Source organism: Xenopus laevis, chromosome 3L, assembly GCF_017654675.1.
Source record: "Xenopus laevis strain J_2021 chromosome 3L, Xenopus_laevis_v10.1, whole genome shotgun sequence".
Lineage (NCBI taxonomy): Eukaryota > Metazoa > Chordata > Amphibia > Anura > Pipidae > Xenopus > Xenopus laevis.
Window position 1 is genome coordinate 116,872,776 of NC_054375.1, and position 25,900 is coordinate 116,898,675.

A 25,900-nucleotide genomic window follows, 5' to 3' on the forward strand; every position below is an offset into this window, starting at 1 on the left:
TGCTTATGGTAAATTAGCATAGAGGAGGTGATGTAGATAATAAGATGCAAAAGTGGCTACTGAACATGGAGAAATTTCTGTTGGCACAAAATGAAATTTTGTGCTCTTGGTAAATTGGCAAATACCACTTGGCGAAAAGATGTGAATGTTCTTATATATACCAATGCAAAGGTAACTCAACATATACTTGTCCTACTCTCCTTTTAGTGAATTGGTGCTGTTGTGGTGAAATTTTATTTTTGGTGAAAATACTTGAAAATTTTGCACCTAGCATCCGATCAGAAAATAGGGCAGGCATTTTTCTGATGACAGTTTTTAAAGGTTTTTAGAGGGAGGTTTGCAGACTGAAGTACTTTAATATTCAGTAGGTCTTTACAGTTGCTTTTTATTATTCTGTATGACTCCAACCTAGAATCTAAAATGCTAACCTATGTTTTCCAGTGTCAGTCACCCTAACAACTGTAAAAACAGAAACAGCACAGAAAATATAATACTTTATGTTCTGTTTAATGGTTTTATATTACACTTCTAGGAAACATAATTTACAGTTATTCAGTTTCTGAATTTTTGCTTTAAATCTTTAACTTTTGATTTTAGTTTCTAATACATTATAGAATCTCAAGTTTTCATACATGGCCAGTGGCTGGGACCTTGTGCAGCATTGTCCCAAGAGACCTCTAGAGCATTTAATCACCAACATGGTCGACATTTTAAAATTAAAATGACTTCCCTGCTGCATCGGTCACCTTTATTGTTCAATGTTTTCTGCACAAGGCACAATGAACTGCAATAAAACCTCTGGAACTTTATTTATGATGCTGTTCCACAAGAAGCTGGTTATAAAGTGAGCTTTTCTCTTTTTACTGCTTTTCCAATTTTTATTGAAAGTCACAATTAAACTCGGACAAATTCATTTTATGGTCTTTTAAAAGTCCACTATCTCTTCCATTGGAAAAGACAGTTATTAAACACTGTGAGAATCATTTTCAGAGAAAAGTAATAGAGTAAAGCAGAAACATACTGACTAGCCCAGTGCTTTGTTGGACCCAACGCAAATTTCTGTACTTGCCTTGTGTTTTATTCTAGAAGATCAAACCTTGTGTCTGTGCGAAAGATGCATTCACTGCTAATGAAATGGTACAGTGGTTGCTAATACATTCACTTCTATTCATATGACATTTTTATAGTCATCATTAGGAAAATGCAGTAAAACTGTCACTCAAAATGTAAATAAGTCAGATATGAATGTTAAAGGGATACTGTCATCGGAAAACATGTTTTTTTCAAAATGCATCAGTTAATAGTGCTACATGACTTGGGGCAGCTGGGAAATTGACAAAATGTCTAGCCCCATGTCAGATTTCAAAATTGAATATAAAAAAATCTGTTTGCTCTTTTGAGAAATGGATTTCAGTGCAGAATTCTGCTGGAGCAGAACTATTAACTGATTCATTTTGAAAAAAACTTTTTTCCCCATGACAGTATCCCTTTAAGCATACCTAGATCATTGCTGACCAAGGGTGCTTACTAGTGATGAGAAACTGTCCTGTTTCACTTCACCGAAAAAATTATCAAAACCGTGGAAAGTTTTGAGAAATGCATTGAGAGTCAATAGGCATTTTTTTTTAGTGTTTTTACTTACTACAAATGTACTGGAGTCAACGGGAAGGCAAAATTACATTGTGGTTGAGATGTTTTTGTCAGGACCAGTCCAGATGGGTTTTGCATGAGTAAAACTGCCCTGTTTCAATTTGCCATAAAATTAACAAAACAACAGGGAATTTTGCAAAATGTATTGAAGTCAATGGACATTTTTTTTTTTGGCTACAAATGCATTGGTGTCAATAGGAGTATTTATCTTTCAAAATACAATGGGGTCAGTGGGGGAGGGGGTTCTCATGTTTCAAGCTTTGCTTGGCTCAAAAAATTGCAAAGCCCCTAAATAATTTGTGAAACCACCAAATTTTACCAAAGTTCAAAAGTCAATAGGAAGACAATATGACATTGTGATTAGGGGTTTTTTTTTGTCAGGGCCAGTCCAGATGGTGCCCTGGGTTTTGCACAAAGTACCCTCTGATTGACACAAACCAGACAGCACCGTAGCAACTCTGACCAGACCACAAGGCAAAATTCTAGAAAGAATTTACAGAATTAAAACTGTGAAACTGTAAAATGGATACTTTTGAATTTAACCTAGGCAATGTAGATATATGTTTAGAAGGATGTGCTAGACCAATGATCCTCAACCAGTGGCTTAGGAGTATACATATTGCTCATCATGCCATTTGATGTTGCACCTGGTGGCCTCAAAGCAGGCATGAAAACAATGTGCACTGCCAAACAGACCCAACAGACCCAACAGACCCGCCAGTAGTCTTCCAGTCCATATAGGGGCTACCAAATAACCAATTACAGTCATTATCAAGCAACAATAGGAATATTTTTTCATGCTTGTGTTGCTCCCCAACTTTTTTCATATTTAAATGCGGCTCATGGGTAAAAAAAAGTTAGGGACACCTGAGCCAGACCATAGCTGGAATGAAAAATTGCTCACTTGAAATTCCATGCAATCCTTCAACTTGGTGCAATTGCACATGGTAAATTACATGCCACTGCTAATATTTAGTTGTTAGGAATTGGTGTATTGCATTAGATAAGATTAAAAATATTTTAAAAAGACACAACAAAAATGAGCTTATATGTGGAAATGTACAGAAAGTGGTAAAAAGTAGTTCACAGGCTAAAGTTCTAAAAGTCTCACTTTTATTTACTGTCCCAGATTGGACATATGCTTAGCAACATGTAAACACAATGACATAAGTATAAGAGTTGTCTCACAGAAAACCCTAAACCCTATTAATCAAAAAAAAAAAAAAACTTGGAAAGTTTACCATTATATTAACTTCTACTATGGGGTTTGAATTATTACTCTTCCTATTCTGGCTTTTTCTATCTTAAAACTGAAAATAGATTCTGGTTGTCGAGGCTAGAGAGTGACTGGGGTTTTTATTTCAGGCATGCTTTTATTCATTTTTTTATTTAAAAACTGTTCATTTGTTGTTAGGGTAATTAACCAATGGAAACTGAATTATAGTTTACATTTTAATCCTAAAAACTGACTAAGAAATAATGTAAATTATTCAAAAACTAAAAAAACGTAAGACAAATTTAAAATTGTCTGAAAATTCTGCACCATATTGAAAGATATAAGGTTTATTAATATAAACAAGCCCTTCAATAAATGCATTGTAGATTACAATGAATTGCTATGGTTTCCAGTATGATATAATACTGTATATACAAGTGTTAATTATATTTGTATTGTCTTCTTTGTTAATAATAAATAAATAATCTCGGCAATTCTACAAGCATGCTATGCAAGTATCGCTGCTGTAAGTATTTCACCCCAGGAAAGAATCCTGTAATTCAGAAAAGATAATTTCATGTCCCTGAATATAAAATTCTTAGAACCTGAAATAAAACATGCGTTTCTGAATTTCTTCAAAGTTATGATTTCCATATGACAGATTAAATCTCCATATTTATAAAGGGCTTTAAAATTCTCTCGCACCTTATGTTCACTTTCTGGAGCCTTGTGAAGGTGGTGTAGGTGTTCTGTGAACATCTTTAATATATGAAATGAGAATCAGCATACAAAACAATTGCCTTTATAAAAGTATAAAATAAGACTCCTTTGTAGGCCTGGGGAATTTATGAACCCAGTTAAGATGAAATATTGAGTTCAACCTGTCTATTCAACAGAAAAATATTTGATTTGGAAGTGAAACCATTGCCTCTTTTTCTACTGAAACTATTGACAAACAAAATGATCTTCTTTTCAAGGACTAGCAAAGGGCAACTAATGAATTCTTTTTCTCAAAGGAAAATATTTTCCTGGCAGATAAACAAAATCAATGCTGTAAAGCTCAATAGTAACACATAGGGATGCTTTTACTAAGCAAACATTTGTAGAATATGTATTAGCGCAGCAGACGTAATAGAATTATTTGTGACTGCCATTTTGTTACTGCCTGTTTGGCAGAAGGGATCAATCATGTTTTTCGGCCTTGCACCCCTCATTGCATGTTGAAATATTACTGTAAAGAAACAGAGTATTGCACTCACTTGGACTTAATACAAAGAAAAAGTTTTATTACAAAAAATCCAAAGTTTCGAGCACAAACAGTAGGGACAAACCAACATTTAAACCCTAACCAAACAGATTTGGCGCCAAAAGCAGTACTTGGTAACTAAGGCAACCAATGTAAAACAGGTTCAGTAATTAGTGAGTGGAAGGAAAGCAGAAAGCAGTAACAGTGAACATTATTTGAAGTGCAGAAAATGAGACATCAAAATGTGTGAAAAGAGATAAGGCAACATTGTTTAGTGTACATAAACTGCTACTAAATTGAATTGTTAGGTGGGAAAACCCAGAGGTATCTTCGAAGAAGACCGCAGTGCCACATGGCCGCCCTAGCCCTTCTAAGTAAAGGAAGTAGAGCCAGGCACTCGCAGATCAACTGCAAATAGTTTTATTAGTGAATTATACAAAAATGTACTTAAAAAATGCACTGCTTGGACATAACCATAAAAATTCTTTTTGTGGAGTTTTTTGGTTTTTTTCTGTAAAGTTTTTCTACCAAGTTTTTTCTACAAATGATTTTATCCAGCTAATAAATGAACTTTTATGGGACTATATCAATTCGTGATAAACGGAGATAAATATTTTTCTATGTCAATTTTTTAAGTAAATTTTTGTATAATTCACTTGTTTTTCATTTGTCATTTATGGGGTTAGTTTTTTCATTACTTATACCAATATTGATGATGAGTGTATGATGTCACGCAGGGGGGTGTTAAATAGCTTTCTCTCACAACAAAAATGTTATCCTTGATAAAGGGGTCTGACCCCGAAACGTTGCATTTTCTGCTAATAAACGCAAGGGTTTGTCCCTGCTTGCACCTGCCCTTTGAGTGCCAGTGATTTCTTACCCATAACGCATACTGTTAGCCACTGGAGTGAACATTCAATATGTAAAAGACAAGTGTAACTATACATAAAGTAGTTTATCCTCATATTTATGGTGCTATACACACCACCATTAAGAGCCCATTTGGCTCATTGCATCGCACCAGGAATGCTGGATTGGCTAAAAAGCAAGTTGGCCCCACAAGGAAATTGAAAATTAAAAATGAAAAGGACAAAGATAGAGTAAAGGTAACAAGTAAAATATAACAAGTTGCATAGAATAAGTTAAAAATAAAAGGTATCAAAGTAAAAGAAAGAGAAAGGAAATTAAGACATGTCACCAAATAAAATACTCCATTAAAACAGTGGGCTTATTCTGTCACTGTGAATCAGGGTAGTAAATGGGTATAGTAGTGCCACCAAATTGCTGTTCAGAGCCATTGTTCAGAGTGTATGTATCAATTGTGTGGGTGAAGAAAAACAGCTACTGTATCTACAGAAGATATAAGTGGAGCATAAAGTAAGTTCCTAAAGAGACATGTCTAATAGACAGAAGAACTGGAGTTAAGGAGTTAAGGATACCAAAGGCAAATCAATTGGGTACAGATAGCGAAGTTCATGTAGCGCATTATGGTTACATACATAGGGGCATAGTGTGTAGCACATAATTCCATATAAGGTTAGTCAATTAGGGAATAGATGGACCCCCTTAATATTAGCAAAAGAACAACAGAACAAAGCAGGTCTTATCATATAGTGAATTATTAGTATATATTAGTGGTGCTGACTTAGCACATCCTTTATATCTGAATCAGAAAGGTGGAGGAATGGAGAGAGAAGAGCATAACCTGTCAAGTTCAGCAAAACTACAGCTTTGGAGTCGATTTTTCCATGGTTATCAAACACTGATCTCTTTGCCATGTGTGTACTATTGATTGCAGCTGTTCATAATAATTTCATCATTGCCTATATTTGCCACTACTTGATGACTAATATCATGTTTAAATAAAATCAGTGCTGACTTGGGGTCACTGAAGGACATCAGCAAATTATCTGAAACTTACATGGATCAGTTCAGTGAATAAATGCTATTCTTTCCCTTTCAAAAAGACCATAACAAGAGCTGCAGGACCTAAAGTCTGTGCCTCTTTCATAAATGACCAGAGATTTGCTTCATCTGCTTTATTTTGGAGCACCATCATCATCTCAGTGGGTGATACATAACACTTTTTTCCTTCTTCAATCATACAGTAGGTTTTGCACAGCATATAAAGCTAAGTCTATTTGTCTGTTGACATCCCTACATTCTCAAAAGGTTACCTTGGGATTGGTGTTTCTGTACAACTAAAACACCTTTTTTCTTTGCTTTAGTTTTCTTTTTATCTGTATTTTGCTTGGTAAAATTCAATTGAATTTCTCATGCCTATTGAAAGTAAAATACTAAAGTGATGTAGCACACAGATGGAGCATTCCTTAGAAAGACTTATGGACCTCAGATAACTCATCTTCGACCGTGTCACTCAATTTAAGTAACTCATTTTCACATCTGTTTCCATTGACACAATTGTTAAAATATGAAAAACTATGTTGTGCCATGGCGTGTGCTGGCAGGGCTGTGTGATGCAAATACCAACTTTGCTCCATCTGTCAGCAAAGTCATGATTCTATTAAATAACTCTTATTCCTATGAAGCTTTTAGTTTTCCCTTGGGTTACTAGGAGGGGTGGTTTGTAGTGGTTTATTTGCCCTATAAGAAAGAAGAGCTCAAGCCAGTTGTTAGGAGGTGGTTACATTGCAGTGGAAAGACAGCTAAAAGCAACAAGTGGGATTGTTCATAGCAAGGTCTTACAACATTATATATGAGTAGAGTGCTATTTATATTTTTTTGGAATTCAGCAGGGAATTCATCCAAATAAAATAAATCATAAATAAAAAAAACCCTCTATCCTAAATGATGATCATATATTAAAGGAAATATTCAATACGGTAAATATAAATGTGTGAACAAAAATTTGTATAAATGAACAGGATAAGAATAGAAATAATACTTCAGGTCACTTCTCGAAGCAGGGCCAGGCAATGTAAACCACTTTCTTATTGATCTTGAATATCTCCTGTCCAGTTTTTGCAGAGTGTGTTAGCAGCTATAACCCCCCAGTATTGCTTCATGAACAAGTGATTAATGACACGTGTACCATTCAAAATTAAAGTACAAATGGAAATTTCTGCCGCACTATTCCAGGTTCAATATGTTCCTTCTGATGTAACTATAAAAAATGCAGATCTAATGAGCTTTTAGTGGTTTCAGAACAGCCCTGAATGATACATTTCTCCTACACATACTTACTTTAGCTGCTCATAATAAGCATATACTGCAAGCTAGTATGCTTTTATAGAAGAAACTGAACACCCAAACCTGCTTACAAGAAAGTAGATTTTTTTTGTTTACATAGTACTGCAGGGCTCCTTTGTTTTCAACTTGTTTATTAATGACCTGGAGGTGGGCATTGAAAGTACTGTTTCTATTTTTGCTGATGATACAATATTGTGCAGAACTATAGGTTCCATCAGATGCTGCAGAGCGATTTGTCTAAATTAGAAAACTGGGCAGCAAACTGAAAAATGAGGTTCAGTGTTGATAAATACAAGGTTATACATTTTGGCAAAAATAATGTAAATGCAAGTTTAACATTGAATGGCAGTGTGTTGGGAGTTTCTTTAACGGAGAAGGACTATGGGTTTTTGTAGATAACAAGTTGTCTTATTCCAGGCAGGGTAATGATGTGGCTACTAAAGCAAATAACGTTCTGTCTTGCATAAAAAAGGGCATTAACTCAAGGGATGAAAACATAATTATGCCTCTTTATATAAATGAGCTGGAGAGAGTGTAGAGACGTGCAACTAAACTGGTTAGTGGGACGGAAGACTTAAATTATGAGGGGAGACTGTCAAGGTTGGGGTTGTTTTCACTGGAAAAAAGGCGCTTGCTAGGGGACATGATTACACTTTACCAGTTCATAAGAGAACATTATAGACAAATAACAGGAGCCCTTTTTACCCATAAAGTGGATCACCGTACCAGAGGCCACCCTTTTAGACGAGAAGAAAAGAACTTTCATTTGAAGCAACGTAGGGGGTTCTTTACAGTGAGGACAGTGAGGTTGTGAAATGCACTGCCGGTGTTAATATCCAAGGCTATTGTGATACTAATCTATAGTTAGTATACTGTAGATATGGATATATATAATTTATGTGAGGGTATGGAGGGGTCAGAGTCAATGTATGTGTGGATGCTGGGTTTTGTTTGGAGGGGTTGAACTTGATGGACTTTGGTCTTTTTTAAGCCTGATTTAATTATATAACTATTTAAATGTAAATCTGTTGCAATTTCATATGCATGCCACATGCAAATTTTCTGTAGCAACTTGGCAAATGTACATTTTAATGCCTGTTTTTTATTTTAAACAACAGAAAAACAAGCAATGCAAGTGTTAAAACACACATTGTATATAGGGGATTTGAAGTGCAGACATAAGAATATGTTCTAAGGTGATAGTTTTGCTAATGCTGACAAAGACTATTTGTTTAATGTCAAAAATGCACATAGCACAATACTCTGAACAATTTCAAGCTGCTCATTTTCAGGGAAATGGGTTTATGATGGGTGAAATGCATAAAAATGTGCTGACAGAGTCATAAAAGGAATTGTTGTTTGATTTATTAAGAGGGATGAGTTGGTAATATCTCATTGAGTGTTATGAAGTTGTGTATGAAATATTCTTGCTGCATCTTGTTAGGAGGTCTGCAGTGATCCCTGGGATGCCTGCAGTCAGATTGGTGATGTGCCAGTAATCAGTACTATAAAACAATACATTATATCACCTTGAGAGAAACCTACATTTTGTACAAGAATCCCATTAATTGAGATTAAACTATTAAGTTAAAGGAGCCATATTGAATATAGGGCGTGGACAATAAGCTTTATTATTTTTTGGATGCAAATTACCATATTTTTCCCTCAATTCAAAGGGTTTTGCCCAAAGGTCCAACATAAAAGTGGATACATTGTAGGTTGTGTGCAGTGTGACAATATGGGGCACATTTACTAAGCTCGAGTAAAGGATTCGAATGAAAAAAACTTTAATTTTGAAGTATTTTTTGGGTACTTCGATCATCGAATAGGCTACTACTACCTTCGACTTCGATTCGAATGATTCAAACTAAAAATCTTTCGACTATTCGACCATTTGATAGTCGAAATACTGTCTCTTTAAAAAATACTTTGACTACATACTTCGGCAGTTTAAACCTACCGAGGTTCAATGTTAGCCTATGGGGACCTTCCCCTGCACTTTACTACGTTTTTTATGATCGTATAAAAATCGTTTGATTGATCGATTAAAATCCTTCAAATAGTTTGACTCAAAGCATTTTATCAGTCGATCAAACAATTTTTATTCGATCGTTTGATCGAAGTATTTGCGCTAATATTAGAATTCGAAGGATTTTACTTCGAGTGTTGAATTTGAGGGTTTATTAAGCCTCAAAATTTGACCATTGATAAATCTGCCCCTATGTGTATTGTGCATAATTTGCTGCAAACATGGTGTGGGGATGGTGTCACTTTAGGAGTGCAAATGCACGTGTTATTAATATCAGCAATAGTGTCCAATTTGTTTGTCAAGAGCAAATTAATGCACGTTAAAATAATTTTGACAATCGTTGACTTTAATGCATTTGGGCAAAAGAGTCGCATGTGTAAAAATTGTCGCACACATAAAACTTTTTGAGCATCAAAATTATTTTGCCTCCTATTGACTTTAATGCATTTGGACAAAAATGTTGCACATGTAAAATTTGTCATGTGCTTAAAATTTTTTGCATGTCAAAATTACTTTGACACCCCTTGACTTCAATGCTCTTTTTTCCCACTGTTTCATTAATTTTTTCTGTGTTTCGCAATTTTTTTCATCAAAGCAAAATGGGACAGATCCGCCCACCAATGCTGTCATTTCCTCAATGGCGGTATTTCTCAAGTTACCCTGAATCAATGCGAAAAGTTGTACCTAATGCATCTGAGCACACTTGGAAAGCATACTGGCTCTGAGGCATCTTATAATAAGCGAAGATGGGTACAAGTGTCAAAGTATGCTCAGTTTTGCAACAGTTTTAGTGACAATACTTTACTTACAATCACAAATGAGGCTTTCTGAATCAGGTAGTAAAACTATATAAAGAATAAATAACATTTTAAAGGGAAATTCTAAGTTTGTATAGAGATATTCCATTGGAGCTACGTGGTACCAATCATCTTTATTAATTGTAGTGACTAAATGCAGAGTTGACCATGCCATTGATCCTTTCTCATTACTAATAATGAGAAATATGTTAAAGAGATACTGACACCAGAAAATAACCTTTTTTTATATACATCATAACATTATTTTTGAATGCTATATATAATTTGCCATATAAGTATTTGTCTGATGCTTTTACATTACCTTTCTTATCCCAAGTTGCTCTATGAGGGGGCTGCCATATTTGTGCAGCAGGAGTCCATTAGCATTAGAAACTCTAACTGAGATGGGACAGTCAGGTTGGCAAAACAGGTTTAGGAACTTCAATCAATGTGATCAATGTGAACTCTGTGTAACTTTTAATATAGATCAATAAATGAAAATGTTTAGTGTCAGTATCACTTTAAGTAGGTAAATTCCTTTGCGTCTAGTCAAAAATATGTTCATTGGTGCATTTTCAGGTGGTACTGATATGCTTAGGGTTACCCATGACACTTCCCTTAGAGAGCTCTGCATTTTATCACTGCTAAGTAGTGATAATCAAAACATGTTATTTGTCAAAGGTCAAAGAGTTTTTGTGAAGCACCTGCTACTGTAATTATTGTAGCTAATCAGTCTAACAAGTGAAAGGCTACAAAATGATGTAATGATATAAAATGTAATTTCAAAGTACTATACAAATACATTAAGGCTTACACATTTCTATGGAATGTACAGTACCTCATTTACAAGTCTAGAGAGAAAGAGACAAAAAATCTTTCACTTAATAGCCCAATGCCTTTTCCAAGCACTGGTAAATTATTAAGCTCCCCTTGATATATAATATATATTTCCACAGTACCTTCCCCAACCCAACTTTAGGTTCCAATACCGTTCACATATTGACATTTATTTAATATATTCATGATACTTATTTATTGTTTGTATTGTGTTGGGGATTTGAGATTCAAAATCTTTGGTAAAGCTTTGAAGGATTAAAAGTAATTAAGTTAGCCTGGCTGAAAATATAGTTTGATGTTTATTCATTAAAATACACCAAGAAGGTTAATGTATAAGTGTTTTTTTTTTAAAGCACTCATTGTGATGATCAGTGTATCAGCTGCAAAACAAATACAATTCTGCAAAGCTCTCCTGAATGAATGGGTTTAACAGCATAAAAAGTGGTGGAGTGCACAGTACAGGGAGTATGCGCCACTTTAGAGTCTACTTTAGAATCTTCTTGTTGAGCACTTATACAATCAACAGACAAGATTGCAGTCCATGAGACGTTGCAGCTGTGAAATATGCAATAGACTGAGGAATCAGGATCTTTATGCCACAGCAGAAATGTAAAGCAAAGTTCTGTAGACTCAGTTTCTTATAGAAATAACCCACATTTTTCTGTTGAACAATACAACAGGGAAATTAGGGTTTTGGCAATTGGAAACCAAAAGTTCTAGGAAAAAAAGACTCAACAAGGAAAATTACTAAACAAGTTACTAAAAATAATTTAAATAGAATGCTGAACCACAAAGAATGTATCACTTTTGAAGGTCAGTAAATTCAAATGCATGTGGATTTTTATTAAATAGTTTTGTGCACATAGAACTATTCATCAGACTTGGCTAGTAGTTAAAAAAATGTTTGAAAAGGTTTTAATGGCATACGCAAAGTTTTTATTTTATAATATTCCTTGTTTATTTTCATATTCATAATTATTTTATAATCCTTTAAAAATATATGCCGATCCCCCTCCCACTTGACTGTCACCATTATGGTCAATGTCTGCCATGATATAATTCACATGACTTCTGCAGTATTTTGTGGTATTTTACAATTGGTGTAGGTCTATGCATTTTGGAGCTGCAACAGCCCCCACAAAAATAGTGATGCCATCATTAATTGTCATTATAGTTATAAGCGGAAATAGCGGTAGCTACATAGACAACCCTCTTCTCCCCTCTGCTGGGCAGACAGACAGCAATGGGGCCCTACCCTATGGAAGGCAGGAAGAACAGGGCTGGCCTCCACATGACAATGTTATGTTCTTGACTTTGTGCTGTTTTTTATTGGGTGCAAGGTACAGAGCACAGACAAACCCCTTTGCTTTTGCACCTCTTTGTATTGTTGTACTTCCACCCAGGGTCATCATAAATGTCCCCGTTAAGTTTTATAGGCAGATGTAATAATGGTGTGTTCTAGGGCTTCAAACAGGGTTATACATTCCCTTGTGGTAAACAGGGTTCATCTGTGCTTGCTACGTTGTAGTGAAAGTCGTTTAAGACAACATTCATTAAAAAAAATGGAATTTTAATTTCATGAGTGTATTGAGAATGCCAGTTTAGATTTTTTTTCTGTACCCAAACACATTGAGCTGTATCTTGTGATTTCAGAGCTCATGGACCTGATGCCATGATCCTTGTAGATGGCCAGCCTCGGCAAACTAAAGGAGACCTGGGTCTGTCACAAATGCTACACATCGCTTCACAGATTGCTTCAGGAATGGTCTATCTAGCATCTCAGCATTTTGTTCATCGAGACTTAGCCACCAGAAACTGCTTAGTAGGGGCAAATCTGCTTGTCAAGATTGGAGACTTTGGCATGTCCCGCGATGTGTACAGCACGGACTATTACAGGGTAAGGGTAAGATTGCAGATCTATTTATTTGAGTCTTTATAGTAACATATAATTTCTCCCTCTTAACTCTTCTTCTTAACCAAAGTGTACAAAGTGAATCTACTCAATTGTTAGTGTCCCAGACTACCAGTGTAACAGGAAAGCCTTAAAATACTATACATTATACAGTATTTCTTTTTCAGCACTAAAATGTTACCTGGCCATCAAAGGGGTGTGTCCCCCTTTCAGACTCTCTGAAAGAAAAGGATTGCTTCATCATAATCACTGGAATCTGATTTATCTGTGATTCTAAACCAAATATTTATACAGTCCAATCTTAAGTTAGCCTTGCTAAATACTATAAGGTGGATAAAAAAGAGAAAGATAAGATCAAATCAGATTAAAGCCACAATATAAAAATATCTGCTTTTCCCATTAAATTTGTGCATAAAAACAGTAATGCATTAGCATGGTGTTTTCATTATTCTAGAGCAGAAACTGATTTCCTAAGTAATGCATATGTTTTTGGGAGAGAGTCATCTATTTCTGACAGGGTGAAATACTGTTTTTTAATGATAACAGTACAATATCTATTCTTTCATTACATTTCTTAATGAATATTTCCCTAGAGATATTCCAAAAAGACACCTGCACTTGCAAAATGCTTCAAAGCTCAAGTAGCCTTCATTAGTTCCTTTGGGATAATGAAACTTGACTCAGCCAAATTATTTCTCATAGCCACCCATCTAATCTGTAACAATTTCTCTTGTTCTCAATTCACTCCGTCAGTAGAACAGAGACTACATGGAAACTTTGTTCTACAAAGAACCCTGTCTCCAGGGTGACATCTTACACAGTTTCATCCAAAATACGATAATTATTTGAACTTCTCAAGATGTATCAAAATAATCTAATTTAAATCTGAGCATGCCCTTTCAGTGGAGGCATTGAAGTATTAAAAAACTGAATATTAAACATTATGACAAAACTGTAATTTCTAAAAATAAAGGCATTTTAAAATGAGTTTTAATGGACAGGTTTCTAAATATTTATTTTCATTCTTGCACTTGCACTTGCTGGACTTCCTGATCCCAGAAGTTCAATATTTTTCTGCATTTATCGCTTTTCTGATAATCTGAAGACTGTTTCAGCAGATTTATAGGTTTATCAGGGAGTTTACTTTCAGTGATTACCTCCAGCCCTCTTCTGATTTGAATTCCTGATGGATGTAAATATTTGTACAGGTAGGGGACCTGTTTTCCAGAATGCTCAGGACTTCCGGTTTTCCAGAGCATATCTTAGCTGGGATCAAATACAAGATACTGCTTAATTATTATTGTGAAAAATAAAATCATTGGGGAGATGGTCGATTAGTATTTCTGAGCCTTCACGATAATGGGATTCCGAATAACGGATCCCATACCATAATGGGACATGAAAAATTGTCCCATTAATTAGTACTTGCTGTCTGTTTTAAACTAACATTACTACATTCCCAGAAATAATGTTATCATTGTCTCACTAAATGTATTAAACTGCCTTAGGTAAGCTGGTGAAGCTGTTATTTTTTTAACATACAATGAGTAGTTTGGCTGTGTTAGAGTTTCTGTATAAAACTTAGATTTAAATATTATGCATGGGATCAGGGATCTATGTGTTATATCTGAAGACTTTGCTAGGAGGCACAATTGATTTATAGAATGACTGAACAATCTTTGTACACTTTGGTTGATGCATGGTGCCCATTTCTGCTTCGACTTTCACCCCAATCATTATGTTATCCTGTTGCACCTTGTGCACACTCTGCCTGTGACCGAAGCTTGCAAAATTGATTTCCTTGCCCTTTGCAAAATTAAATTCCTATTACAGAAGAAGCAAGAGAGTGTCTGATTTATGCAGCCTTTTGATAATTAAAAGAGCACTAACCATTTTCAATTGATTGAAACTGTAGAAATAATGATCTCTGAAATACCACCTTTAGAAGCAGAGAGATTTGAGAATTATCAGCTCCTCTAGGTCAGGCACAACGTACGTCAGAGAGCATGGAGTCAGTAGAAATAAAAACAGGATTATTGTTTATTATTTTGTGTGTTTATTGCTTTCTCAATTAGTATTTATAGATGACACACAGACGGTTATTTATCAAAATCTGAATTTATCTCAATATTTTCTGAAACATAATCCGACCAAATCTGCAAGGGTTATTTCCCCTTATTTATCAATACATCTTCCCAAAAATTCCAGTGCGGGAAACAACTTGAAAAAATCGTGAAAATCGTACGAAAATTCAAATCATATAAATTTTTACGATCTTTGCCTGAAAACCATGAAATCTTTGGATTTTTGAACTAAACCCAGTGCAGATCAGGATATCTTTGGGACTTCTCCTATTGACTTACTGTATATACAACCTTGGCAGGTCTGGGATGCTGGATTTTCGGATTCAGACTTTTTCCATCCTCTGGGTATAATAAGACAGAGTGCAGAGAAAAGAAAATAGGTCATTCCAAACTCACCCCCTGTGTGTTCTTGTCAGTGAAGCTCCATTTTTTAAATCATGTAGTCTGGGTGCTCTGTCATCAGCGTCCCAACTGGAATCATAGTAGCACAAAAGATGAAAAGGCGGCACTCCAGTTAGATTAAAAGGTGGTTTATTCCAACAGGTTACTGACCAATATCACCTGATGCATTTCAGGAGTAACTTCCTTAATCATAAGCCTATAATTAAGGGAGTTACTCCCGAAACGCGTCAGGTGATGTTGGTCAGTGACCTGTTGGAATAAACCACCTTTTTTTATCTAACCGGAGTGCTGCCTTTTCATCTTCTGTGCTATTCTAGGTATAATAAATCACGAAAAATATGAGGTTTTTTTTTCACCAAAAATTTGGATCTTATAATCAAAAAAATTTGAAGTTTTTGAGTTTTTGGAATTTGGACTTTACTAAATAACCCCCACAGTGTTGTAGTTCTGCATCAAAACATTCTCAATTGTAATGCACAGAAAAAAAACATTTGTTTGTTAACATACAGTATAGAAAATTTATTAAACCTTACAGTACATTTATAAGTTTTAACTTAACAAGCATCATATTAATAAAAGTTTATGTTTTATTTTATACACCCCTCCAATTTGGTAAGAAAAAGTACATAACTATTTGCAGGGCTGTTGCATTAACACAAAAATTGAGCTGCCTATTTTGGCATAAATGCCATACCATATCCAGGACCTAATGGGAACTATAACCCAGACCCAGCCTGACAGGGTAAGCCATGATTATTTCTGTACCCATGCCAGACCTTCCCACCTCTGATGATAGGCTGAGGCAGTGGCATGTTGATGTCATGCAGGAGGAGGGCTGTGGGTAGAGTTTTGCACATCACTGTGCAAGAGTTAATCTGGATTTTATGCCTGCATCGCATACTTTAAGGGACTCTGTAAAGTCCATTGAAATGTATCGGAAGAAACTACCGCAAGTCAACAAAGTCTAGTACATTCTCAGTACCAAATTCATAATTGGTCTGATTTTAAAGTACTCCATTCTATACAGAAATTATATGTACAGTAAATACTCAGTTTGCTTTAGCAAACTAATCACTATATACTAATCACTATTGGTTTCACCTCCAACCTAGCGCTCTGCACACTCACCACACTCCAGGGTACTTGAGTTCTTGACAAAATACTTGCCTAGTGTAGATTAGTGCCACATGCCATAATACAAGCTATTTTTAATACATTCCTGTATCTAAGCCTCGTTGTTGCCAATTTATTTAAGAACAGTCAGGAAAGTGTTAACAAATGTTTACATTTATTAAAGCTCAGCCACAGCATTGATCACTAACACTATTAGAATACTTACTCATTAATACAAATCATATGCAGCTAAAAGACATTTGAACAATTATTTTCCTCACTGGAGGGATTCATTTCAGCTAGAAAAATAGTTAAATCTGATAAAAGGAAATTTTTCCCCCTCTGAGGCAAATTGGAGAGGCTTCAGGTTTTTTGCCTTCCTCTGGATTAAGTTAAGCAGGTTAAAATAGAGTTCAAAGGTTGAACTTGATGGACATGTGTCTTTTTTCAACCTAACTTATTATGTTACTAATGTTTTACAGAACAGAAGCTATCATTACCACTTGGTATAAATTTGCAATCTTAATTATATGTGGTTTTGCTCATAGGTTGGCCATAAATAACACAGCCTTTTCCTGTGCTATACCATATTTACGTCAGAATAAAAAATCATGTAATACACACAGTGTAACAGTGTATTAATCTGTTTAATTGCACTACAGTTCTATATTTTATCCACTCATCTGAGAAAATCTAATTATCTCAGTTTTTCCACTTTGCATTTGCATGGGTCCATCATTTTGATATTCACAGAGTTCATTTATATCAAGAGCAAGAGGGGGATACAGCCAATTAGCCTTTCCATTTATAAGTATAATCAGTAAATTGTTGTATATGTAAGAGTGGTCATTAAAATATCTGCAGATTGCAATTTATACTATTTAGTATTTGTGTGGCCCTTTCTGTTCTGTGGAGTAGAGAACATCTTGACGTGGTTTTCCTTGGTGCTTTTCTTGCCTCCCAATTGTTTCCTTATAAATTGGATAACATTTCAAAGAATACCCATAGACATTTAAACAGCATGCGTGCATGATGATTTCTTTTTTTGACATATAAAAAACGACATGAACTAAATATATTTCCATTGACTCAGTAAAGAGTATTAAAAATTGTGTAATTCAGGCTAATTTAAAAAAAGTTCAAAGTTATCAATTTAAAAGGCCCATAAATTAACTATTTATCAAGTTTTTTTCTGTGATTCAAAATTTTTTGTTCCAAAAAGCATCAATGTGAATAATGGTTTAAAAATACACCGAATTTCAAAATGTATTAAGCAAAAGAAACATGAAAAAATTGAATGTAAAACATGGGAGGTTGTGTAACAATCAATGAGAGATATCCTAGCAAAAATGTAAATTGTTTATTCAATTTGAGGTTTTTTTAAATTTTTTAAAACTTTTTAAATTCTGATTTTTTAATAAACAAGGTAATATTTGTGTTTTTTTAAATTGTGAGTTTTTTTTGAAGTAGAAAAAAAACATTAAATTACAATATATGAATTTTGATAAATATGGCCCTTAGAGGCTGATTTATCAGGCCTTAAGAATCATTGTTGGGCAAAATGATTGCAGAAAGGGTGGGTAACTTCATGAACTCACTCGTCTTTTATGCAATCAGTGGCTTTTGTTTGCTCCCAATCCAGTTTTAAAAAAGTTGGTATTTTTTCTGGGGCCTCGTGTGAACAATGATGGTATTGTATGCTCTTGGAAAGATTTGATGATTTACATAAGCCTAGATGACTATTAATAACACAGTTTCTTCATTTTATCTTGAGCCATAACACATTTAACTCATCCAAGGGGCTTCATCTGTAGGTTAATATTGCTTTACAGCCAATCCATATTTAAAGAACTTATTCCATTTTCACAACAAAGAGTAGAAATCTGTTTTGTTATGGATTTCAATCTATTGTTTTTTATTAGTGATTGGCAATTCTGTCCCGTTTTGCTTCGCTGAAAAATTCCCAAAACTTCAAAAAAATTTGCAAAATGGCAAAACATTTTTTACACGCATAGAAGTCAATGGGCATCCAAATAATTTTGACAAGCAACAATTTTGACATGAGTGACAATTTTTATACTGGCAACTCATTTGTCCAAATGCATTAAAGTCAATGGAGGTTCGAATAATTTTCCACAGCAAATTTTCACCACAGTTTCGCGAAAACATTTGCGGGCGGCAAAAATCAGAAATTTGCTGCAAATCCATGCCTGGCGAATAAATTTGCCCATCGCTATTTATTATTGATGTGATTGCTCTAGATAAAATACCTCACTAATTTTTACATCGAGATACTATAATTTCATATTTATCAAATAAAGGATACTCTACAAGAATAGCTTGTAGGTAGGCACCATGCCTATAAGCTTTCACAAAACAATGCTTCTTTATTTGCCCACATAAGAAGATATCACTGGATTTCTCATCCTTGTATCCACTGGTGCCCAGGAAACATATGTTCTTGTCCAGGACTGTGCATGCTCCCAATTTATAGCGTAATAGTGGAGAAAGCAATGACACAATGGTCCCAAGGGAAGTGTTTGACACATTGATGGCCAATGATGAACTCATTTGGACTGCAATGACCTGCAATTCCCCTGTTTCAATCACTGTTTGCCAAAAGGTTTATATAATTCAGACCATAGATGATGATGATGTAATGGTAATCAGCACATACAGTCCATTTAATTTCAACAGTAGAAAGTGACAGAGAAATAATCTCAGATGGCCACTGATCGGTGGTGGATGCTGAGAGCTTCTCTACAGTGGTAATCAGTTCACCATTTAGAGGTAACTTTTCATAGTGTTTGAGGAATGCATCAGGGTGACTATTAATTTACATAATGTTAATCTATATTAGTACATAATATTAGTTTTTTCTCCATTAAAAATGTTACAGCATTCCTATACATGTTTTGCGTATATTTTCACCATTTACTCATAAACTGTGTTATACATTAACTTGACATTGTAAGGGGTCCGAAGGCTCAGCCAGGAGTAGCGGACCTAGGAGGAAGCAGCAGTCCAATAGTTTGAGGTACAGATAAGGATTAGACAGAAGAGTAGTTGAGTTCAGGCAATATGGTTGGTTCAGACAGAGAAGTCCTGGCATAAGGATACATGACAGCGCAGGAACTGTTAAAGTGCTTGGTTGACTTGTTCTGCTGCACCATTGAACTGTGGATGATATGCAGTAGAAAACTGAAGAGAGATGTGAAGTGCCTTGCACAAGGATCTCCAAAACTGAGCATCTCTGTCAGACACTTTCTCAGCTGGAAATCCAAGAAGACAGAAAATGTGCTGAATGAAAAGTCTTGAGAGTTCTGGAGCAGAGGGCAACTTGCGAAGGGGAATGGAATGAGCCATCTTGCTGAACTTATCCACCACCACCCAAATAACTGTATGACCCAGGGAAACAGGGAGATCAACAATAAAGATGGGTCCAGGGTCGAGAGGAAATGGGCAGGGGAAGAAGAAAACCTTTCAGTGGAGAATGTCCCGGCTTGGAACCCGCACAGGTAGCACAGGAAGAGGCAAAGTCTTTAACATCCTTCCGAAGAGAAGGCCACCAAACAAGGCGAGATAACAGGTCTGTCGTCTTCCGAATCCCAGGATGGCCAGCCTGCTCGGAACTATGAGATTGTTTGAGGATGAACTGATGGAGTTCAGGCGGAACAAATGCTACCCCAAGAGGAGTATCCGATGGATAAAGGCTGCCAGTGCCCATGGAGGCCAACAGTTCGGTCTTCCGCCCTTATGAATGAGTGAAAGGATGGGTGCAATCTTGGAAGAAAAATCTTTGATGAACTGGTGGTAATAGTTGCCAAAGCCAATGAAACTTTGAATGGATTTTGTACTGGTCGGAAGAGGCCAATCTTGTATGGCGGTTGTCTTGGCTGGGTCCATCGCGAAGCCTCTTTGGGAGATGATATAACCTAAGAAAGGTATTTTAGAGGTTTCAAAAGTACATTTCTCTAATTTAGCAAAGAGAGCATTCTTCCTTAAATGGGAGAGAACCTCACGTACTTGGAGCCGATGTTCTTCCAAGGATTTGGAGAAAATAAGGATATCATCCAAATAGACAACAACACAAAGTCCAACTAGATCTCTGAAGATGTCGTTTACAAACTCCTGGAAAACTGTGGGCGCGTTGCAGAGCCCGAATGGCATGACGAGGATTTCTTAATGTCCATCACGAGTGTTAAAAGCAGTTTTGCACTCATCGCCCTCAGGACTGCGGATAAAATTATAGGCTCCACGGAGATCTAACTTTGTGAATTGACTAGCTCCCTTGAGTTGATCGAATAGCTCTGAAATGAGAGGAAGAGGGTAGCATTTTTTGGAGGTAATCTTGTTCAACCCCCGGTAATCCATACAGGGACCCAGACTACTGTCTTTCTTCCGGATGAAGAAGAACCCTGCTCCCACTGGAGATGAAGAGGGATGAATGAAACCTCTTAGAAGATTCTCCTGGATGTTCTTGGTCTCGGAGGGAGAGAGTGGATAAGTACGTCATAAGTACCAGCAATCAGCATGGTACCAGCAATCAGCTCCACAAGACAGTCATAAGGCCGATGAGGTGGAAGAGTCTCAGCCAATCTTTTGCAGAACACATCAGCAAAGTCCCGGTAAACAGATGCAGAGATGGTAAATCCATGGAAACAGAGATTTCAGGATGGGTTTACTAGGAATACAGTTCTGCTGGCAAAAGGAACTCCATTGAGAAATTTGAGAAGTCAACCAGTCTATGACCGGATTGTGAAGTCGGAGCCAAGGTAGTCCCAGAACCACTGGTGTGTAGGGGCAGTCAATAACGAGGAAGGAAATATTTTCAGAATGTAGGGAAGGGAAGTTCGATAGAAGACTTGAGGATGAATGTAGAGGATAATGGTCAATCACCTATGGCCAAGACTTGAACAGGTAAGGGTTGTAAAGGAATGGCGTGTTGTTCAGAGAATGCCCAATCCAAGAAGTTTCCTGCCGCCTTGGAGTCTAGGAAGGCTTGAGAAAGGGTGGTCTTGGTGGGAAGTTGAATCTGAACAGGCAGAAGAAATCTATGTGAGGAATTGTGGGGAAGAGCATTAATCCCACCCAGGTAAGTCTCCCCAAACTTACCTAGGTGTTAGTGTTTTCACTGGACATTCATGGGCAAAGTAAGATTTTCCCCCATAGTAAAGGCAAATTCCTGCTGCCCGTCTCCTTAATTTCTCCTGTTCAGAGAGTCGAGCACGTCCTATCTGCATTGGTTCTTCAGCAGGAGTAGTAGTAGAAGCAGATGAAGAAGCAGGTACTGTAGATAAAGATGTGCTAGGAAGCAACGGTCTTTGGAAGCTGGCGGCCAATGGAGGTTGGGATCTCTTGACAGTTATTTTGTCCTCTTGGTGCTCTCTTTGCTGAGTGTCCACCTTGACAGGCAAAGGATCAGAGGATCCTCCTTCTCCCACAGAGGGGATGCCTATTCTAGGGCTTTTCAGGCGGGTGATAATGTATACCACTTTAGCACGTTCAGAAACATACTGATTGGGAAGCACTGGTTCAAGAACCCTCTGCACGCCTGAGGATCATCACCGTAGAGAGGAGGCGCTGGAATACGTGGCTTGGAAGCGTGAGCTGAAACCAACAGAAGAGGAACCGAGGTTGGAAACGGTGTCACCGGCGTGAGGGCAGACAGTTTGTCCAGGATAGCCTCCAAAGCTTGGCCGAAGTGGGTCTGCTGTGCTTCATAGACCTCCATCCGCGTAGCCAAACCACGAAAGGCTATCCCGAAGTCGGGTTGAGGTTGTGCCTCTTTAGAGGGGTCCATGGCCCTACAATACTGCAAGGGCCCAAAGGCTCAGCCAGGAGTAGCGGACCTACAATAGGAGGAAGCACCAGTCCAATAGTTTGAGGTACAGATAAGGATTAGACAGAAGAGTAGTCGAGTTCAGGCAATATGGTCAGTTCAGGCAGCGAAGATTCAGTATACAGAAACAGGCAAGGGTCAAACACAGGATCACGAACAATAGAAGCACACCCAGGAACTCACAAGGAAGAACCTATTGTAAGTCTGAAGTGCTCCAGCATCTTTTATAGGCCTCCTTTGGCTCCAAAAACGGATGTCCTCACGCTGGCATCTCAACACTGGCGTCCAATCCGATGCTGGCGTTTTGATGCTGGCGTCCAAACTGACTCTGGCGACTCATCTGAAGCCGGCGTGATGTCACAGAGCTGCGCCCAGGAAGAACCACATGGGAGGCGCCGCCATCTTGGGTAAGTCTTCCTTACAGACATGTCAGAAATTACAATGTTTTACCTTGACCATTAAGAAATATTTGATAAATTATAACATTATTGAACTACTCATGATTCTAGATTCTACTATCATTCTAGATTCCTTAATTTCTTTTTTCCATAGATTTTCCCCTTACCGTTTTCAACTATAGAAGGGATCATAACTTTATATGCTGTGCTTTTATGGCAGACCAGTTATGAAATATGGCAACATTTCTCAAAATTTAAAGTAAAATAAACACATACAATTACAATTAATGTACACTTTTAAAGGGGTGTTTACTAAAACTATACTTTAAAAAAATTTGGCTTCAAAATTGTGCATCAATTCGCATCATGTAACTTTTTTGAACCGACACTCTGAAAACTCGACTTTATCAAACTTTTATCTGGCCAGGCTTTTTGTGGCAATTTTTCATGTTTTATTATTCCCCGATTCTGCAAAAAGTCCCAATCCAAAAACCAAGCATCTCAAACCTGTTGAGGTCATGTATAAGTCAATGGCAGATATCTTGTCCCAAGATATTGTTGTCTGCACTGGGTTTAGCCCGATAATCCAAAAAAATTGGGTTTTTTGGGTCATAACCTGAGGGTTTCGGAAGTAAAGTCCAAAAATTTGCACGATTCGAGTTTTCGCTCAATTTTGATTTTATTGATAAATAAAGTAAATGGTGGATGGGAGTTTGGTAGAGCTTTGTAATAATAAAAAAATATAATTTAAGACTTTAGTAAATAGCACCCTTAATTTTAGCCCACAATTTTTTTTTGATACAAATATTTATTTTTTATTATTTCCTCTATGTCTCTATGTCATTTTGGGAACAGGGTGAAGCCTGTTTTTTGCTAAATCTGGATCTCATTTTCCTTAGCACTGCTAACTTTTACTGCAACATGTAATTCCAAGGGACAAAGCAACTTAAAATGTATATCACCTTCATCTGAAAGAAAGAAATATAAAGAATGATTCTGACCGAAGTTGACATTAATAATTGTAAAATATCAAACAATTGTAATTTTAAATTTCTTTCTGAAATAATGAATATCCATACTATTTCAGAGAGCATTCCTTTCCACTAAGTAAATGTCATGTGTCACTTTATTTTGAGTACTCTAATAATTGTAACATGAGAGCAAAAGTCAATCTGAACTGCATCTGCAAAATTTTAATGTAATAATCATGAATTGTTGCTGAAGAAGTGTCACTTATAATTGAAAGAGAGCTATCACAAAACCTAGAATTTTATCACTTATCTATTGCTAAGAAAAGTTAAATGTCCCATATAGTTAAATGTCCCCATAAAAAAATGTATAAAATTAATTAGAGGCATTTTTAATTTCAAAAAGAATAATTGATCAGTTGATAACTGAGATAAGTTTAAAATAATCATGAATGAAACCTACAATTCTCAATGACAAATTGTGTATGAGTCTGTAGCAGAGTGACATGCTACTGACTGACCAGCTGGGTCTGATTAAATCCAGGCTAGTCAGTCTCTAGAAATCTCTAACTGGGAGAGACTCACAGAGAGTGTCAGAGATCTTAACACAAAGGATCCTATGTGCCTGTGCACACACAGTCATTGCATAGAAGGTCTGTAATTGCACTGCTTTTTTGTTATTATTGAACTTATACCACGGCTGAAAGACATTTCTATTGTTTTTGGAAAGAAAACTGCCTTTATTTTGTACCTGTTGCTGCTGGCTGAAATATAAGCCATTTTTTGTTATAGAGACTTTTGGTGTCCTGACGCTTACTCTGTGGGAACCTGTCATAGGGTCCAAATGTCAAGTATAAATATTGGGGCAGATTTTATTAAGGTTTGAGTTGTGTTTTCCCATGAAAATTTGAGTTTTCTAGTTGATTTTTTTGGCCAAAATTAAATTTTTTTAAAAAAAATCTCGAATTCTTCAAGATTTATTATACCCCAGCCATGGAAATAGCTCAAATTCAAAAATACACCATCTAAAGCCTGTCGAGGTTATGTAAGAGTCAATGGCAGAGGTCCCTTGAACCATTTGAAGATGTTAATAGCCTTCATGATATTCAAGTGTTTTTAAAATGGTTTTGCCCGAAAACTCAATCATTTCGAGGCAATCAGGTTTTCTTTTAATTCGAGTTTTCGGATCATTAACCCCAAACTCTCTGATTCGAGTTAAATTAGAAACCATTCAAGTTTTGAGTACATTCGAGGTATAGAAATATCTAAATTTCAACCTTTAATAAATAACCCCATAATTTACATAGTTAAATTGGGTTGAAAAAAGACAAAGTCCATGAAGTTCAACCCCTCCAAATGAAAACCCAGCATCCATACATACACCCATCCCTATTTTTAATTACATTCTATATATCCATATCTATACTAACTATAGAGCTTAGTATCACAATAGCCTTTGATATTATGTCTGTCCAAAAAATCATCCAAGCCATTTTTAAAGGCATTAACTGAGTCAGCCATCACAACATCACCCGCAGTGCATTCCACAACCTCACTGTCCTGACTGTGAAGAACCCCCTACGTTGCTTCAAATGAAAGTTCTTTTCTTCTAGTCTAAAGGGGTGGCCTCTGGTACGGTGATCCTCTTTATGGGTAAAAAGGTCCCCTGCCATTTGTCTATAATGTCCTCTAATGTACTTGTAAAGTGTAATCATGTCCCCTTGCAAGTGCCTTTTTTCCAGAGAAAACAACCCCAACCTTGACAGTCTACCCTCATAATTTAAGTCTTCCGTCCCTCTAACCAATTTAGTTGCACGTCTCTGCACTCTCTCCAGCTCATTTATATCACTCTTAAGGTCTGGAATCCAAAACTGCACACATAATGTTTGAGTTAAGCATTTATTTATTTTTTATAATCTCTTATAAATCTGCTCTAATCCCATAAGTGTTAAAAATTGGAATAAACATAGAAATGTTGATTGGTTTCTGTGTTTTAGGTGGGAGGCCACACAATGTTGCCTATTCGATGGATGCCTCCTGAAAGCATAATGTACAGAAAGTTTACCACTGAAAGTGATGTGTGGAGTTTTGGCGTTATCCTTTGGGAGATTTTCACTTATGGAAAACAACCTTGGTTCCAGCTATCTAATGCAGAGGTAATTTCAGATACTATTTTTCTATTTAAGTCAAAAGCAT

The 25,900-nt window shown here is 36.4% G+C and overlaps 1 protein-coding gene across 4 annotated transcripts in view; it reads left to right on the forward strand.

Moving 5' to 3' along the window:
- Nucleotides 1–25,900, forward strand: part of LOC108711464 (NT-3 growth factor receptor) — a 364,980-nt gene that overhangs the window by 337,723 nt on the left and 1,357 nt on the right. For all 4 annotated transcript variants that reach the window (XM_018253223.2, XM_041586854.1, XM_041586853.1 and 1 more), the window contains exons 16-17: nucleotides 12,639–12,882; nucleotides 25,702–25,860. In XM_018253223.2, the coding sequence (XP_018108712.1) occupies nucleotides 12,639–12,882; nucleotides 25,702–25,860 (403 nt within the window). The remainder of the gene's footprint in view (nucleotides 1–12,638; nucleotides 12,883–25,701; nucleotides 25,861–25,900) is intronic.